At 31.1% G+C, this 19293-nt stretch overlaps 2 protein-coding genes across 2 annotated transcripts; both read right to left on the bottom strand.

Annotated features, from left to right (window-relative positions):
- Window positions 1–363: 363 nt before the first annotated feature.
- LOC100247067 (uncharacterized) lies at window positions 364–1459 on the bottom strand. The gene is made up of 2 exons (XM_002280386.4): window positions 827–1459; window positions 364–732 (listed from the first exon to the last, which is right to left on the bottom strand). The coding sequence occupies exons 1-2, from the start codon at window positions 1325–1327 to the stop codon at window positions 460–462; spliced, it is 774 nt and encodes a 257-aa protein (XP_002280422.2). The 5' UTR covers window positions 1328–1459; the 3' UTR covers window positions 364–459.
- Window positions 1460–4781: 3322 nt separating this feature from the next.
- On the bottom strand, window positions 4782–12959 carry LOC100252191 (zinc finger CCCH domain-containing protein 48-like). The gene is made up of 10 exons (XM_002280360.5): window positions 12606–12959; window positions 11773–12248; window positions 11595–11690; window positions 8879–8968; window positions 8517–8618; window positions 6479–6625; window positions 6184–6303; window positions 6000–6059; window positions 5262–5359; window positions 4782–5168 (listed from the first exon to the last, which is right to left on the bottom strand). The coding sequence occupies exons 2-10, from the start codon at window positions 12244–12246 to the stop codon at window positions 5027–5029; spliced, it is 1329 nt and encodes a 442-aa protein (XP_002280396.1). The 5' UTR covers window positions 12247–12248; window positions 12606–12959; the 3' UTR covers window positions 4782–5026.
- Window positions 12960–19293: the final 6334 nt, after the last annotated feature.

Genomic DNA, 19293 nt, shown 5'->3' with positions numbered 1-19293 from the left:
ATAAATTTATTTTATGCTTTTTTCATATCTAAATTAGCTTGTTCTTATGTTATTGATTTCATTTTTTGAGTAAGATTTTTTTTAAATAGATTTATTTTTCTTGAGAAATAAGAGTTGGAATATTGAAAAAAAATAATTATACATTAGTTATATTCGATTTCCCTTCATGAGAATTTTACTAATTTATGATCAATTCATTTTTTAATCAAATTACATAAATTAAATTATATTAATTTAAATCATTTTTAAGTGAAAATTAGGTTTCAGAATTAAAAAAGTTCAAATTCAAAAGATAAAAGACAAAAAAGTGTATTGTTCTGTTCTAATTTATTTTTTTTAGTAAAATAAAATTAGCTTAGAATGTTACAGTAACTTTTCTGCTTGAATAGATTCTAAATGAAAAATTTATACAATCCAGAAGATGTATTGTAATGGGGATGATACTGAATTTGAAAGTATTTAAGAAGTGGAGTAGGTAATAACGGCATTCAAGTTGGCAAGGCACTCAGTGGGAAGGCCGAGAAAGGTGTTCATGAAGACATCATCAATGGCTTCAACTGTTGCCACCCCAACCAACCTGCACTTCCCTTCTCCATCCAGCCTCTCCCCTCTTCCCCTCCTCATTCTGCCTTCTGATTCCTCCGACGTCAACACCGTGGCCACCATCAAAGGAGGCGCTCTGTAGATATTCCCCACCGAAAACAAAAACTTAGCCTTGAATTCAAGATCAACCTACAAAATCACAGGCAAAAACCATATTATCGTCTCTAAGTTGCTTCACAATAATCAACTTATCAATCAAATTAATGGAAGTTTCGGAATCCACCTTGCCAGATTCTCGACTGATGTTCCCCTGGAAGAGCTCCGGAACGATATCGATCCTCAGAAATGGTGGAAAAGGCAACCCCAAAAACCTAGATGTTGCAGTGGTCAATGGTGGAATGTAAAGAGTTTTCAGGTCAAAACAAACCGAAACTTGATCCTTCAAGCCATTATCTTCAACAACTGGGGCAGTCCCAGTCCCAGTCCCAGTTCCACCCTCTGCATTATACTCAAAGTCTGGATATCTGGAGATGCCAAGCTTACAAGCTCCTAGGGTCCTGAATTTAACAGTGTAAGCACTAGTCTTTGGGAGTTGGGTCTGATCAGTGGGTGCTTGTTGGTTTTGAATGGAGAAAGAAGAGAAGGCAATGGTTTTGATTCTGGGGTTATATGGCTGGTTTGTGTGCAATTTGCACAGAATTGGAGAGTTTGGGGAGTTCATTTTGGACCCCATTTTTTGTGGAATTAAGATTTTGGAGTTCAGAGGTGAGGAAAAGCAGCTCATCCGGAAAATCCTAAACTTGAGGTTAGTGTTTGTTTTCGAGTCATCACCTTATCTTTTCCCCCCGGTGTATGGATTTTCTGTGCAATTAGTGTCTGGTACCGACACATGTGATTCAGATATGAAAATCACATTCTTCCTAATCTAAGGACACTCTGCCATGTGTCCACGGTTGACAATGATAATGGGCAAGTTCTTCTAGGTATTCCATCCGTCCCATTCCCATGGTATGTATGATTAAATTTAAAGATAATGCAATACATATATTTTGTTTTCTTATTATTAACACATACAAAATAATTAAAATATTATTTTTAATATTATTTGAAATTTTAAAAATATAAAATAATTCAGTAGGATGAAATTCATTTAAATTTTTTTATCAAGATAAGAATGAAAGTAATTGTAAAAATGGCCAACAAAATTTAGAGCACAATATAAGTGATTTTTAAGCTCATATGTTACACTTAGACTAATTAAGATATTTGGCGTTGCTAAATATGTTAAGTAAAGCAACATTTAAAGAATTTAGAAAAATGAAACTTGCATTATATAAGGATGTTTTACAAGATTAGGGTTGCTCTCGGGTGTTTGGTGCTTCGGCTAAATAAGGTCATCCTCTATTCATAGGGGACCAAAAATTTTTATGGAATTTTCTTGCATCTTTTAAATTCTTAAAAATCAATCATCTTAAAAGAAATTTAATTAAAAACTTAAAATTACTTTATGATTTAAATAGTTTTTGAACTTGACAACTGTGGGACCCTCCCTAAAAAGTGCCACGTGGCTCTCTCTCCCTTGGACACGCAGACGGCCCCCCCGTGCGACACGTGACATCGCTCATTCCATCCGGACGGAAATCATTGCTCATTCTACCCGGATATCTCACATCCGGAATTCTGTCCAGCTGACGTTTCACCTTCTCCGGATATTTCACATCCGGCGCCTATCCCCGGATGGGAGAGGAGGGCGATTCAACTTCCCCGGGCAGACATGTCCGGATCCTTCGGTAACGCTTATCCGGAGAACATCCGTGGCCAACGATTCAGATTCCTCGGATAGCTTGGCTCGTCAGATACTCGCCATTCGCTGGATCTATTTCCGCTCACAATCAAAAAGCAAACTCCGACAGTACAGACGACCAAGTCTCCTGAACTGTCACTCATCTTTAATGCAAGATGTGCTCGACAAGACATTCCCAAATCTTATCAGGTCGCCTGACACATCCCCGATATTTAAAGTCATAAATTGAGGTGACATCCGCCGCCTGAATACCCTCCTGACAGCCGCCACCTCGCACCAGAAACGTCATGATTGCTTTGCCACCCTATGAGCCGCAATCATGACGATGGGACTCGCTAGCACAGCAGGACCATACTTTCTGACTCATATATAAACTCCAAGGAGACTCTCAGGGAGGTAAAAAATAAGCAATAAGCATCCTTGACGAAAATCACGGAGCAACACTCCCAAAGGAAAACTCTATTTTCCAACAGCTTCCAAAAGACTAACTTAATCATCGGAGGGTGTGTCCGGACAACCCATCCGAACATCTTTTTTGCAGGAGGAAGGAAGATTCACTGTAATGCGTTGATCGAGATTCTGTTGCTGGTGATTACTATTCCAGTAAGGGAAGGGAATTTTGCCATCAACAACAACTTTATATTTTATATTAATGCTACAATTGTTGTGCTTCTTTTGAAAATGACCTTGATAGTTAGATTTATTAGGGAAATCCAAACCACATTTTCCGTGACGGCATATTACGACATTTTTGTAGCAGTATCAATAACGGACCAATCTCACGGATGCGGTGCTCTTGTTTTGGGCAGAAAGAGCATTACTCTTGATGTTGTGCTGGAGGTGTGGCTTTCTCTACTTGCTGCATCTGATTTTCTTGAATGTCAGCCATGGAAAGAATGGAGAAGAAGTGGGAAGCTATGTAGCGAAGTGAAGGGTACTAATTGAGGGAAGAGCTTATTAACGTGTGTTCTATATTATGGTCTTTTCAAGAGAATAAAAAGAAATAATATTAGTTTATTTTGTTTTATATTAATTTCAAATTTATTATTACAAAAATAAACATTATAAATTTAATTAGCCATGTAATTTTATAGAAAATTTAGTCTTATTATTATTTTAATCTTTATTTTAATTTTATGATTCTTGACAAATCTGGAATAACACTTTTTTTTTAATTAATAAAGCTGGAAATATTTTTTAATAATAAACTTAAAATCTTTTTAAAAATAAATAAATCGAAAACTTTTCTGTAAAATTGAAATAATTTTTCAATAATTCTATTCGTATGAAATTAAATAAAAATCGTTTTCAGGTCAATAAAAGGAGTGCTAAATGTTTTTGTAGATAAAATTATAAAAATCATTTTTAGAAAAAAAAGTTGTAAAAATTATTATTTTACAAACAAATTGATTTAGATTTTTTTTGTGTGTTAATAAATACGGAAAAATCATTTTTTGGTCAACAAAAGGGGAGTTAAATATTTTTGTAGATAAAATTATGAAAATCAAATTTTAAAATAAAAGTTGTAAAAAATATTTTTTACAAACAAATTGAATTAAATTTTTTTTCAAATAAATTTGTAAAAATCGTATTTTCTAATAAAAAATATTTTTGCACAAATAAATTGAATTGGAATACATTTTGGTAAATGAATTTGTAAAAAAAAAAGGATTGCAATAGTTTTTTTTAAAAGTAAATTTGTCTAAAATCTTTCTTCTAAGATAAAAATTATAGAAATCATTTTCTTGTAAATAAAAATTGAGTTGGAATAATTTTCAGAAAAATAAATTTGTAAAAATCATTTTCTAAAAAGATTGAGAAAACATTTTTCTTGCAAATAAATTGTATTGAAACATTTTTTGTAAATAAAATTGTAAAAAATCATTTTTTTAATAATAATCAAGCAATTTTTTTAAATATAAATTGAATCAGAATACCTTTTCCTAATTAAATTTGTAAGAAAAAACCTTTTTTTTTTAAAAAAAAAAAAGTAAATAAAAATCATTTTAATGTAAATAAAATTAACATTTCTTTCTCAATAAAATTGGATTCAATCATTGTTTTAATAAAAATAAGCAAAAAATCATTTTTTTTCTTGAAAATAAAATTAAATGTAAATAAACATGAATTAAATCATTTGTTGTAATTAAGTTAAAACATTTCTTTGTAAATAAATAGATTAAAATCATTAATTTGAAATCATTTTAATTTAAATGGACTCTTTTGAAATCTCTTGAAAATGTGTTTTTTTTTTTGGAAATAATCAATTTAATAAATCAATTTATGCAATTCTTTTATCATTTATTTTATATATTAATTAATTATCACACTTCTCTTCAATCTTTTTAGAGTTCGGATGAATATTATCGTCCTCACCTTGAATTTGGAGTTACTTTAAATTAAGCTTTGCTTATAAATTAAGCTTTTATCATCCTTGATGCCAAAAAGGGTGTCCAGTAAATTGGAAGATAGGCCTGTAGAGTGTCACAATTCCTCACCACATATCACGCTCTTTGAAAACATCAATGTAAATACGTACGAAGCGTACACTCTCTTCTCTCTCTCTTTTTTTTTTCCCTGGTGTGTGCTTATGATTTGAGGCAATCGCTCATCCTAAAAAGCTTACACATTGTAAAGGAAGAAAGATAAATAAAATAATTGAAAAGGCAATACGGGATATCAAGCAGGAGCCGCGGCCTCAGTCGACCAATTCCATACTCTCACTTGACCACTTCCATCGCCAGTAAAGAAAAGACCACCTGGTCCTATCTGAATTGCTCTGATCCCCTCCCTTGCAAATATCTTCCCCCTTTCAGAAAATCTAAACCCAACACAAGAAAGAGCACTTTTATTTAGACTTAAATTTCACTAGCTTTAAAAAAAAAAAGGGAATTGATTCTGGGCACAAACTCACGATGGCAAGTCGTAAACGCGGACAGTGTTGTCATTGCAAGAGCACAGAAGGACTGGCTTGGCTTCTGGATCATGCATTCCGCAGAGGTAGAGAACACCCTGCAATAGGCCTCATGTCATAACATTCCCCCCACAAGCTAAATTGACACAAAAATATGACAAGATCACTAGGCTCTGAATTTGCAAAAATTTGGACTTTGTTTGGGAAATATTTTTCTGAAAAAAAAAATTTATAACAGGTTTTTTAAAACTGTTCTCTAATATTTTATAAAACAAAAATCTATTTAAAATACTTGAAATGTTTTTAACCCTTTTTCTGTGTTTTTAAAGATGATTTAAAAATAACTTTTATATGTTATTTTTATTTTTAATTATTTTTTGTATTTGTATAATTATTTTTTAAAATAATCATTACAAAATAAGTTAAAATAACTGAAAACAATTAAAAGATGTTTTCTAAAAACACTTTATTTTCTATATTTAATAATAGAAAATTGTTTTTTGTTTTTTAGTTATTCAACATGTTTTCCTGTTTTTTTGTTATTGAAAAGAAAAAACTGTTTATTTAGAGTGTGCTTGATAGTAATTTTAAAAAAACGTTTTTAACTATTCTAATACTTAAATGATAAAAATTTTCAAGTATTAAAAATAATAGAATCGCTTCCTAGAATTACCGTCAAACGGACTCTCAATAAAATATGATTGCAAGACTTTGTAAGAAGAAACATCATAAACATACCTGTTCTTCATTGTGGGTGTATGTTACTTCCAAATTTCCACTTTCTGTTGCAACCCAAACCTGCCAAAGAAACAAAGTAAGAGGAAAAAACCAGAGAGAGGGGAGAAAACTTAGAATGCTTAGAACTTGATAGCATTCAGTGCAAAATTATAAGGATAAATGCATGAATAAAAAGAAGACAAACCTTTACAGTTCCATCAAGCGAACAAGATAAAAGAAACTGGTCCCAGCAAAGAAGAGACATTACAACTGAAGTATGTTCAGTCAACGTCTGCAGACACTGCAAATTTTCAAGGTTCCAGACCTGAAAAAAGAGAAATATTACGTAAGGCAAATCAGGAAAGGACTAAGTGGCTAAAACAGATTCAAATATGTTTCTAAAGATGCTCCTTTAAGAATACCAGATTCTCATTGGATAATACATATCATGCTAAAAGATTCTCATTGGATAATACATATCATGCTAAAAACCAACTTACTCTTATAGAACGGTCCATGGAACCAGAGTAGAGCCTGTTAGCTCCAACAACTAGCGTGATCACTGATTGAGTGTGACCTTTGAGTGAGGCAGCTGGTTCAAAGCAGTTGGAAACTGCATTAAATTTCCATGCCAGTATTGCTCCATCCTGCAGCAGAAGAAAATTCTAAGAGAAGAAACACACGCTTATTCTTCCTTGTTATTCTTGCTTTTGTGTGTGACCATGTTTTCATGAGAGCAAGGGGAATGTGAGGGATAGAGTGAATCCAGTGGATGTAAACAGGCAACAATTTTTTTCCCTGTGTTTCAACCTAAGAGCCAGCCAAAACTTGAATGTGTTCATGATCATCATAATTTTAGACCATACATAATATAACTGCAACCCAAACTATATCACATTAGCACAGTAAGTGAAACTATACCAGTTATACTCAAGAATGACCAAAAGGGGATTCAGTGACACACCTATTTTATATATATTTCTAATTTGCCTATCAAAAATAAAAAGAATTTTCTAGAGGAGAATATATTTTCCAAATTCTTTAGCAAATTATGTATTTCATCAATTTATCAAAGATCTTCTCCTTAAACTATTTTATCAAATACCTTGCAAGTATTCATCGGTTTTACAACAATGAGAAAACACCAACACAACCAAGATATCACTCACTATTTTGAGATATAAATATAAAAAAAGGCACAAAGATAACAGTGAAGACACAAGAATCTTAACCAATTCACCTAAACTGTTGCAACACTCACTTGGCTACCAAGGCTTTCTAAAAACCTAAATGAGCATTCAAGATTTTGAAATCTCTCATTAGCTTTTTAGTTCATGATATGCTCCTCTAAGCTTCTTTCAACTTTAGCCTTTCAATCTCCTTCCTGATGCCAATCAATCCATGCTCGGTGCAAGAAAGGAATTCCTTAACAATTTCTCAGACAATATATTTGAGGACTCTAATAGGAATTTTGCTATCTCAAAGTGTTAGTAACCTGATCAAGTCTATCAAATTCCTGGCACAAAAGCCTCTTCCACACCACAAAAAAGCGAAGTAAATTTCAGTGCATTAACCTCAAGATAGACCTCAAGTCTAAAGGTCTTTGTGAATTGATAAGTCTTAATGATAACACTTTAAAGCACAATAGGGCTCCAAAACAGGTTGATCCTACCCACTTGACCCGAAAAGCAAGCTGCACAGCTTGGTCGACCAGACTAGACCAATCAACCTGGCCCTCTTAGCCTACCCAATTAAGAAGGCTGAACAACCATAACAGAAATACAATACAAATACTGCCAAAGGTTTTGATCCTAGCCCTAAGGCCTCAACTCAAGCTTACCAATAAGTCATGCATGAGTTTACGAATAAAGTAGAGCCAGAGAAAAGAAAAGAAAAGACAAGAAAAGAAAAGCAAAAAATCTTTTTTTTTTTAGGTAAATAAGATGCATTATAAATGAAAAAAGGTATACATGATGTATACAAAGAAGCCGCAATACCCAAGATGAGGTGCGAAAACACAAAAAACGGCAAATGTGCCCTACCTAGAGCCTAACCAATTCACAAAGCTAACATCGACAAAGTGTTGTCCCCAAGCTAAAAATCATATCCAAGCTAAACACACAAACAAAGTACTCAATTCGGGGATTCAGATAACAAAGCATCCTTGAGGCCTTCAAGACTTGGAAAGCCTTCAAAATTTTCTAAGAGCGTGCACTGAGCTTGAACACACTGTTCGAAAGACAAACAACACAAGCTGACTCAACCCAGATCAAGAGTGCACGAAGTACTCATGAAACTGTCAATGCATGCACTTGCCTAAACAGTGGGTACTTCCAAAACATCAATTATCACAATTCTATCCCTTGATGACATGGTTAAAAATTAAAATCACATGAACCATGCAAACATATAGTTCTTCTTAACCACCTAAGAGCCAAAGCCAAGAGACTCAATATGGTGCTGGCTAACCTATTATGGAACCTACACATGGAATTTATATGACAATAAGAATGATCAGCTTGTAGTCAAAAGAATTACCTGTACACCAGCAAAGAGCAGATCATTACCAACAACCAATGCATAAACTTGTCCAGTGGGTCCACTGAGACTCAATTCAGTGTTATTTTGAGTGTGCCATGCCTGCAATATCATCATAAATTGTCCAGTGAGGCAAGATATCATCTGCTTGGTACTGCTATATTCGAGTTGCTAATCCTATAAGAAAAAGGTGCAATGAAACATAGCAGTGATAGTAAAAGAAAAAACAATAGTACTGTTTATTTTTAAAGTTATATTATTTCTTATTTCCTATAAAAAGAAAAAAAGAAAAAAATAGTAGTAATAATACTATAGTATATATAATAAGAGCAAAAGGAAGGAGATTTCGCATTCAAACCCACCTTAACAACATTTGGTATACCCACAAACAACCATGGGCCCTCACTAATCATACAGCCAACTTCTCCACCAAGATTAACCACACCAGTGCACTACAAAAGAAAAGAAAAAACAAAGAAAGGCCATAAGATACAAAACTAAAGACAGCTTGTTTGCCAACAAAAAAAGAAAGGAAAGCGAAATATAAAACTTTATCACTAAAAAAAATTAAAACTTCATTCTTTTTTTGATGAGAAACAACAGTACAACATATTAAGGTAAGTAAAAATAAGTACAATAGAAGAATGAGAGATCCTCCAAAAACTACACAAAGAGAAAGTAGGAACCTTCAAAGTTCAAGTAAATCTATACAATAATGAAGTTCCACGAACTATGTTCCATGTGGGAATATACAAAAATAATCTATCCTTGCTAGCTCACACCCTTGGAACTATACACCAACATCTAATCAAGTTGGCTCAAATTAAGGGCAATACCCTTAAAAGTTGTGGTGCAAGAATCCCAAAAGGAGGCTAAAAAATGAATTATGTCCCAAAGACCCTCTAAAGTTCTCACCTTGTCCTAAAAAATCCTAGCATTTCTTTTCTACCACACAACCCACATCAGAGCAAGACAAGTGAACTGCCACAACACCTTGCTATACTGGTACTTCCCAATCCTTTATATGAGACAATCATCATGTCACATATACTCCTAAGAAGAACCCAATCCATATGAGCCAAGTTGAATAATCTATACCATAGTCCTAAACTCAATGGACAATATAAGAAGATATGATCTACCATTTCATCACTCTCCATATACAACAAACAAACATCAGGACTGAGGACTTTGTAGGATTTTCTTAGTTGTAACATGTCATTAGTGTTTACCTTCTTGAGTGCCACTAACCAAACAAAGGATTTGACCTTAAATGAAGCTTGCGATTTCCAAACAAAATCAATAAGGAATAATGGAATTAGATCAATATGGTTGGATAGGATTGAAAAGAATGACTTTACTATAAATAAACCTGAATAAGATAGACCAAACTCTCAAATCAGGACCAGATGGAGATAAATGCAACTGTGAAACAGGGGATATGAGTCTTTCAACATATTCTATCTCAAAATCCAAAAGATTGCAGCGGAAGTTTAGATTAAAAAAAAAAAAAGGATTAGTGGACCCAAGAACTGATGAAATAGTAAGGTTTTTAATTGTGATAATTCTAAATAGATATGGGAATTGAGAACAAAAAAGTTAATCCTCCCACCATAAGTCTTCCTAGAAACAAATTATTATCCCATCTCTTACCACCAATTGAGTGTATCTAGAAAAATCTTAAAAGACTTGTGACTTGTGCAATGGCCTTCCAAGAACAATGATGTGACTACCTTACTATAGTATTGACATCCAACCCATTAATATGTGTCCCATAAATGCTTAGAACAACCTGATGTCAAAAAGCATAACTTTCCTTAGGAAACCTCCAAAGTTGTTTCCCTAATAGAACACAATTCCTTACAGAAATCTTCCCAAACCCTAATCCCCCTTCCCCCTTAGACTTACACACTAAGTCCCAACTAACGAGATGGTCTTGTTCTTGCTTATACTCCCTAACCCTTGACCATAGAAAACCCCTTTGCAATTTCTCAATTTTCAACACCATTGAAAATTAAAACTTCATTCTAACCAAGATAATATTCATATACATATGGGATAGGGGAGGTATTTTTTCCCCTTAGGTCTCAAAAACTACAATTCCAATATTCTAAACTTTAGGTCCATTTAATTCAAGGTCCCAAAACCCATTTTTGATGATGGCTTTCATTCTCCAAAGTCAAATGGTGAAAGAAAACACCATTTTCTGTTGTTTCACATCCTTTTCCAAATACATCATCTTATGTTGTTTCACACTTTCACCTCAAATGACAGTGCAAGCAACTTTATGACATTTCCCAAGGGGCAAGGAAGACTTTCTTTTATGAAATGCATTGCCAAACACATTTTCTGCTTTTTTTGGATAGGAAACTTTATTTATTCTTGGTGTAAAAATTGTTATTAAAAATATTGTTGGTGTAAATTATTTTTAAGATATACCCTTATTAAAAATTGTTCCTTGGTGTAAAAATGAATATAAGTGCTTCAAATTTTTTAATTCTTAATATTATCATATACCAATTCCAAGGCATGTTTTTATAATTATTTAGATCATGCCAAGTGAGATAGATGTTAATTCTTTGAGTTCATCTAATTATGATCATTTTTCTAAAATTTTCATTAATTTTTATTTTTTAACTAACATATTTTGCGTATCATCCAATACCAATCGAAAATACTAAGACCGATAGGGTTTAGGACTCCCTGAGTCAACAACAGATACCATGACTTTGAACCATGTTCCACATCCCATCCCACAAGCATTTTGTTTTTTTGATAGGAAACATTAGTCATTTCTTTTTCTTTTTCATTTTTTTTGTTTTTTTGTTTTTTTTTTGTATCACTGCAACGTCTACATCCCCATCCCAGAAGCATTTTTGGCATTATTTCATTTTTTTCTCCATTTCTAATATCAAAGTTGTTTTCATTCTGATGCCATCAAGAAGTTTGATTTCTTACATATTCCTACGCTTTTCCAGCAACTAACCAAAGCATTAAGAAATAAAAAGTAAAAATACTAATTCACCACAAAAACAAAATAATAAAAACAACAATAATAATAGATTAAATAATAACAACCTGACCAGATTGACAGTCCCAAATCCTCACAGTTTCATCTTTGCTCCCAGTATATAGCTTATCAGACCCGGATGGCAAAGCAATCCCACTGACAACCTGTCCACTAAACCTCAATCAGCCCATCCATTCAAATGCACAAGAACTCCAAATGTAACCAAAATTCAAACAAATTTATTACCTTCTGATGCCCTTCAAGCTGTGTCAAACTCGAGAAACAATCACCAACACTCCAAGAATGCAAAAACTTGCACTTTTCCCCATAACTACAATTTCCTTGAAGCCAATAATTACAAAGCTTCTCAATTTTCCTAAATACTCTATTGCCCGCGCCACTACCTTGAGCTCTATTGCCTGCACCAGCGCCATGAACTCGCCCCCACGTAGGATTAAAATTAGGACTTCTTCGTGCACCAGAAAAGCTGCGATCGTCATGTACTCCTTGATTTGGCCGTTTGGACGATGATCCATTGCTTATGAATGGTTGGTGTTGTTGGGGAGGAGGAGCTGGTAATTCTCTGTGTAGGTACGGACAAGGGAACTTGTTGCACCTGCCTGCCCTCCAATGGTAACAAACCTTATGTTGTTTGCCACTATCATTCGAAGCTCCAAGTCGTTGAAACACCCGTTTGTTACCATGCTCGTCAACATCCATAGCTAAAGAAGATCAAAACAGAGATTAAATGTAGAGCTTTGCTTTGAAACTGAACTGAAAATCTTTATCTTTATACCGAAAACAGGGAATTAGGGTATCCCGAAATAGCAATTCAAGAATTAGACCATGGGTTCCAACAGTTATAGATCCAATCTCATCATGGGAAACCCTAATTTCCTCAAAATTTCCATTCAGAATTTTATATTCGGAAAGGAAACACAGTGCATGCCCCGGCGGAGTAACGTCGAGAAACAAAGAATCGAGCATCGTCAACAGGTTGAAACAGTTAGACAAGCAAACCAGATAATCAAGAAATCTAAACAGTGGAACGATTAGTCAAAACAGTTGATTCATCAGACCTGATCACCATAAACCCCCAATCTCCTCCCTCTCAGCTCTCTCTCCGGAAACACTCCAAGCTGAAATAGCGAATCCGAGGATAGGCGATTGTTCGAAACTGAAATAAATGGAGTCCGATCCCCGTGCAGTGGCTCCTTGCTGTCACTGCCAAGTTTTCCGTCTAAAGGGAATAAAAAGGCTTGTTTGGAAGGCCACCTTGAAAAAGGGAAGGTTCTTGAGGCTGAAATCACAAACCCTAATTGGGTTCAGTTGTCCGGGCTCTGGAGAGGGTGAATCAAATAGCGTGGAATCGGCAGAGGTGAAGGTAAGTTGAATTACTAAATTACCCTTCCCAACATGCCACCACTACGTTTTGTTGACGTGGCGGTGCCAGGGGTGGGTACATATACAAGAAGTTTTTGGTACTTTACTAATGATATCATTTTAATCATTCTATTTTTAGTACCATATGATTTGATCATAGAAAAATATTTAGTGAATACAATAAAAATCTTAATTTGTACATTTAAGTCCTTTCCCATTTGACATTCTTTTGACGTGCCAAAAAATAATTTTTGACCCCATAATTAGTCTTTCCTTCCTAGGTTTTCAAAATTCAATCCAAAATCCCCCTTTCATCGTATCATGGAACTCCGAGGCCGCGGCCATGTGAATCTTGGATTTTAATCTAATGGATTATAAAATCAAGAACTTAGATACCATTAAGTATAGATAGATTAAATATTTAAAATCATTATCAATTCATTAATGTACTAATTTTGAAAATTGTAAAATATAAATTAAATAAAAGAAGCTTCACACTATACAAATTATTTCCATTCCAATGAGGGAAATAAAGTTGTTAAATTATTTATATTAATTTCCATACTAATAAATTTTTTATTCTGAAAAACAATCCAAACACATGTTAATGAATGAAAATGATAAAAATAACGTTAGATTTATTTTATAAATTTTAAAAACCAACCTTTGTGATATATATATATATATATATATATATATGTTTTATTTTATTTTTCTCTTTTATTCAATATTTATTAATTTTTTAAGATTAAAATAAATGTAATTTCTTCCATCCATTTTTTAAATGTAATTTTTTTAAATAAACACCTTATCTATCCATTTTTTTTTCTTGCTACAATATTATATAATATCTTAAGTCCAAAAGGTTTTAATATTTAATTATGGATTTAAAATAAGTATATAAAATATAAATACTAGATTCACGTTCTTAACAATCGTTTTTAAACTCTCAAAAGTTGTAGAAAATGTATATAGAGAAATCTAGGGTTTTGGATTTAAGTGAAGATAAAAGAGAATTTTGATTCTTCGAAGAATTTTGATTTTTCTATTATTCCACAAAAATTTATAGGTAAGTAGTACTTCTTAAAGATTCTATTTTTTATTTTACTTCTTTATTTTTATAAACTTTAGTTTGCTACTAGGATTCATAGAGAATTAATGCAAGCAAATTAAAAAAATAAATTAAAAGTAATTAAATTTAAAATGATAGAAAATAATAATAATAATGAAAAGCTTAATGCTTTATTGCTAAAACCTAGAAGAAATTTTCTATGTGATGCAGTGAATTTATATTTTTTTAAATATAGGATTTTTGGAAAATTCATGTAAATAGAAATTCTGATGTGTCATTTGAAGTATACAAAAAATAGAATTACATGGAGCCTAAAGTTTGGTAAACGATAGGATTCTTTATTCAAAATAAATAGAATTTGGTGTATAGTAGGATTCTTAATTTAAAGAAAATAGAATTTGTTGAGAAATATATGAAATACTTTGATTGTTAAGATAAAATTAACAAAAAAATTAAGTAATATACAAATATTGGAGCCTAGAATTTTATTATACTAGGATTCTAGAATAAATTAAATAGATAAATTAAATTAAGTCAAATTAAATTAAGGTAATTTAAATTAGATTAATTATAAGTGTGGGGATTTGAAAAGCCCAAGACAATAAATTCAAGGTAATTAAGAAATGAAAATATGATATTTTTCCTAGATGAAAAAATAATTTATATATGTGTTAAAAAAATTCTTAGAATATAATCATTATTGAAACATTAATTTAAAATACTCTTCTAATTTCACAGATAAATTATAGGAAATTCTACTACTTTGATATTTTGGAATTTGAGTTTAGGAAGGGGGCTAACCGGCAAATATTTCATTAAATGGTCAGTATAATTTTGTTTTGAAAGTTTTTTTTCTTTTTTTTTAAAAAAAAAGTATAATTGATATCATGATAAATATTTGAATATTTTCATATTTAAAACTAATAAAATTAAATATTCTCCATTCCCTTATCATAAGCAAACTACACTTGCAAAGCAAAACAAGTATTAGTAAACACTTCAAAAGTAATCAAATTCGTATATTAATTGATTTTCTGATTGTAAAATAAACACTTCAATCAAATTTTTAATTATGATTTTTTTTCTTTCATTCCTTTTCATTTCCTTTCTAATTATTTTTCATTTAATTTCCTTTATTCTTTCCTAGAAAATTAAAGTATTTTGACTTATTATGCTCCACCTCCATTGCATATATAATATTAAATAAAAATATTTATTTTTTATTTTTACATACATAAATTATTAATTTTCTTAAAAATATTTCAAATATTTATTAATTTATAAATTACATTTACTTTAATATAATTTAATATAATTCCAGACCAACCTGGCTCCTTACCCAAGGATTCACTTTATGCTTTCTTCACATGCCCCCGTCATTTCCGCTGAGAAGGCATATCATGAGCAGCTCTCTGTGGTGGAGATCACCAACAGTGTCTATGATAGCCAAATGTGACCCACGCCATGGCAAGTACATGGCATGCTGCCTGATGTGGTGCCCAAGGACGTGAATGCATCGAGACAAGGCGCACTATCCAGTTTGTTGATTGGTGCCCTACTGGATTCAAGTGCGGTATCAACTACCAGCCACCAACTGTTGTTCCAGGGGGTGGACCATCCCTTGCATGCCAAGAATCCTTACAAATGCAGTACCATCAGGTGCCCCAAACAGCAACTACATGTTCTTAAGAAAAGAGAAGGTACTCTCCCTCAAGAGCTTCTTCGATCTGTTGCTCCACCATCGCTGGAATCACAGTTGCAGCAGGCATTTCTTCCTGCCACAGCAATTAATCAAGATAAATCTGCTGGGAAGAATGTAGAAGACCATGGAAGGCAATTGGAATATAATGAGAAGGATTCACAAGCTGTGCCATCAACTAATGGACATAATTTTTCAAAAGATGAAGCGTTTGCAGGAGATGATAAAGCAACTCCATCAACAGTTCATATGCCAGGTGCCCCTACTGTGGGTGAGTAGAGCCCCACAACTCCATTATCTGATCTGGTAACTATTCGAATACCCAATTTCACTACATCGCCATCCCTTTGGGGTCACGTGCCATCTCCTATTCCCCTCTTTGAATTTTTAAAATAATCGCCCCAAATCCTGTTTTGTAAATATCCTCTCAAATTCAGCTTTTCAAATAATCCCAACTCCTCTACTTTTTCATTCCTTAGTTTTTAGGTCATAAAAAAACCTATTTTCCAATAAAATTCGGCCCTCCTTTTCTTTCCGGCAAGCCACTTTCTAATTTTATTTGATTTTTAAAATATTTCAAAATAAGTGTGAATTTATTTTGGTAGTTTTTAATTATAGAATTTACGAAATTAATTTATTCAAAAATAAATTGGGCTTTGATGGGCCCGACATTAAATAAATTTCCTTTAAAATAAAAATGGGATTGAATGAAATGCCATGCATGATATTAGTGCTTCTTTATCTAGTTTGGTGATATGAGTGACATATTTTATGATCATTACTATGCACTAATCCCATTTTTATGATAACACATTGATCGTTTGATGCCAATGTATGTCCCGCTCTCACTTCGGTCGTTTTTTATTGAGTGTTTTGATTCTCACATGTGCATGATCATTCTGAATATTCATGATTTCCTCATTAATTACCATGTCAGTTTCATTTTATTAGTAGAAACCCAATTTTAGGGACTTAGAGGAGTGTTACGGTCTTTACCGTACCTTCCCGATAAGTAACCTGACCCTCGAACCCGATCTGGTTTTTCATAAACCGCCTTTTCTAGAGTAAGGAGTCACGCTTAAGGTTTCATTTCTTATTTTGTTTATCCTTTTAAAAATAAAACAAAAATGAGTGGTGACTCCAAGTCATTTTCTAATAAATAAATCATTTTTAAAATAAAATCGAATTCGCCATCGAGTGAAAACACATTGAGCCAAAAATACGGGGTCCACACTATCTTTTTTTTTTCTTGCTCTAATATTATGTAATACCCTAAGTTCAAAAGGTTTTAATATTTAATTATGGACTTAAAATAAGTAAATAAAATATAAATACTAAACTCACTATTCTTAATAGTAGTTTCTAAACTCTCAGAAGTTATAGAGAATGTACACAGAGAAATCTAGGGTTTCAGATTTAAGTGAAGAAAAAAAGAATTTTGATTTTTCTATTCTTCCGCAAAAATTTATAGGTAAGTAGTAATTTTTAAAGATTTTATTTTTTATTTTACTTTTTTTTATATATATAAACTTTAGTTTCCTACTAGGATTCATAAAGAATTAATGCAAGCGGGAAATTATAAAAATAAATTAAAAGTAATTAAGTTTAAAATGATAGAAAATAATAATAATAATAATAATAATAATAAGCTTAATGCTTTGTTGCTAAAACCTAGAAGAAAATTTCTATGTGAAGTGTGAAGTTTATTTTTTTAAATATAGGATTTTTGGGAGAGATAGGTATTCATGTAAATAGAAATTCTCATGTGTAGGAGATAAGAAATTAGTATTAAAAATAAATAAAGGCTAAAGCCTATAAATTAGTATTCATTCCAAGTATACAAAAAGTAGAATTACATGGAGCCTAAAGTTTGGTACACGGTAGGATTCCTTATTTAAAACAAATAGAATTTGGTATACAATATGATTCATAATTTAAAGGAAATAGAATTTGATGAGAAATATATGAAATTAACAAAAATTTAAGTAATATAAAAATATTGGAGCCTAGAATTTTATTATGCTAGGATTCTATAATAAATTAAATAGATAAATTAAATTAAATTAAATTAAGGTAATTTAAATTAGATTAATTATAAGTGTGGGAATTTGAAAAGTTCAAGACAATAAATTCAAGACAATTAAAAAAATGAAAATATGATATTTTTCTTAGATGGATAAATAATTTATATGTGTGTTAAAAAAAATACTTAGAATATAATTATTATTGAAACATTAATTTAAAAAACTCTTCTAATTTCAGAAGTGAATTATAGGAATTTCTTCCACTTTGATCTTTTGGAGTTTGAGTTTAGGAAGGGGATTAACCGGAAAATATTTCTTTAAATGGTCAGCATAATTTTGTTTTGAAAGTTTTTTTTTATTTAAAAAAAAGTATAATTGATATCATGATAAATATTTAAATATTTGCATATTTAAAACTAATAAAATTAAATATTCTCCATTCCCTTATCATAAGCAAACTACACTTGCAAAGCAAAGCAAGTATTAGTAAACACTTCAAAAGTAATCAAATTCGTATCTTATTTGATTTTCTGATTGCAAAATAAACACTTCAATCAAATTTTTAATTATGATTTGTTTTTCTTTCATTCCTTTTCATTTCCTTTCTAATTATTTTTCATTTAATTTCCTTTATTCTTTCCTAGAAAATTAAAGTATTTTGACTTTATTATGCTCCAACTCCATTGCATATAATATTAAATAAAAATATTTATTTTTTATTTTAACATACATAAATTATTAATTTTCTTAAAAATATTTCAAATATTTATAATATTTATTAATTTATAAATTACATTTACTTTAATATAATTTAAAATTTTTAAAGTGAAAAAAATAATAAAAAAATAAAAAGGTTAAATGGTGCTATCAAAGCTGGTGGATAATTTTCGTCATAAAAGAAAATGGCAAAAGTAATAATGTATGTAGTATTATTGTAAAAAATAAGGTTCAAAGAATTATTAAATGCAATATTTATTTTTGATTTTTTTTCATTTCTACAAATTATTAAAAAAAATTAATTTAGATTATATTAGGTAAAACACAAAAAAAAAAAAAAAAAAATATTGAAGTGGGATTACAAATATACTAGAAAATACAAAATCTTAATAAATTTCTTCCCAAATTTAATTAATCACCCAATGATAAGGCTAATAAAACAATTTTACTAAATTGAACAAATGTAACCTATTCTAGTTAAGATTCTTAGATCATGTTTGGTTGGTGGGATAGTATGAAATTGATAAGAGAAATAATATTATATCTTATCCCAATATTTGATTGATGATAGAATAAAATAAATTATCTTATCATCTATCCTATCCTATATTTATTAACATATGTGATAAAAGATGTGATAAAATATATCATCTATCCTTATTTTTTATTCTTTTATATGAGATATATTAATAGATATAATATATCCCATTTATCATAAATTTATTTTTTTATATACTTATTTTTTAAAATAAAAAAATGTTATAAATTAGATTTATGATTAAAAAAAATTAAAAAAGATTTATAAACTAATATTAATACATAATATATAAATTATTTTTATATATTGAATAACATAATATAATTTTTTCTTT

This window comes from Vitis vinifera, chromosome 16 (genome assembly GCF_030704535.1).
Source record: "Vitis vinifera cultivar Pinot Noir 40024 chromosome 16, ASM3070453v1".
Taxonomy (NCBI): Eukaryota; Viridiplantae; Streptophyta; class Magnoliopsida; order Vitales; family Vitaceae; genus Vitis; species Vitis vinifera.
The sequence above is the reverse complement of the archived record's forward strand: the minus strand, read 5'-3'. Positions and strand labels throughout refer to the sequence as shown.

What these genes read in the sequence shown, in the direction of transcription:
- LOC100252191 (XM_002280360.5), bottom strand. Translation starts at nt 12,246, where the DNA reads ATGGATGTTGACGAGCATGGTAACAAACGGGTGTTTCAACGACTTGGA. An exon ending in GGGACTGTCAATCTGGTCAG is followed by an intron (nt 8,969 to 11,594) that starts GTTGTTATTATT and finishes TTTCTTTTGTAG; the next exon opens with TGCACTGGTGTGGTTAATCT. An exon ending in CCATGGACCGTTCTATAAGA is followed by an intron (nt 6,304 to 6,478) that starts GTAAGTTGGTTT and finishes CTCTTTTTTCAG; the next exon opens with GTCTGGAACCTTGAAAATTT.
- LOC100247067 (XM_002280386.4), bottom strand. Translation starts at nt 1,327, where the DNA reads ATGAGCTGCTTTTCCTCACCTCTGAACTCCAAAATCTTAATTCCACAA. An exon ending in TCAGTCGAGAATCTGGCAAG is followed by an intron (nt 733 to 826) that starts GTGGATTCCGAA and finishes GTGATTTTGTAG; the next exon opens with GTTGATCTTGAATTCAAGGC.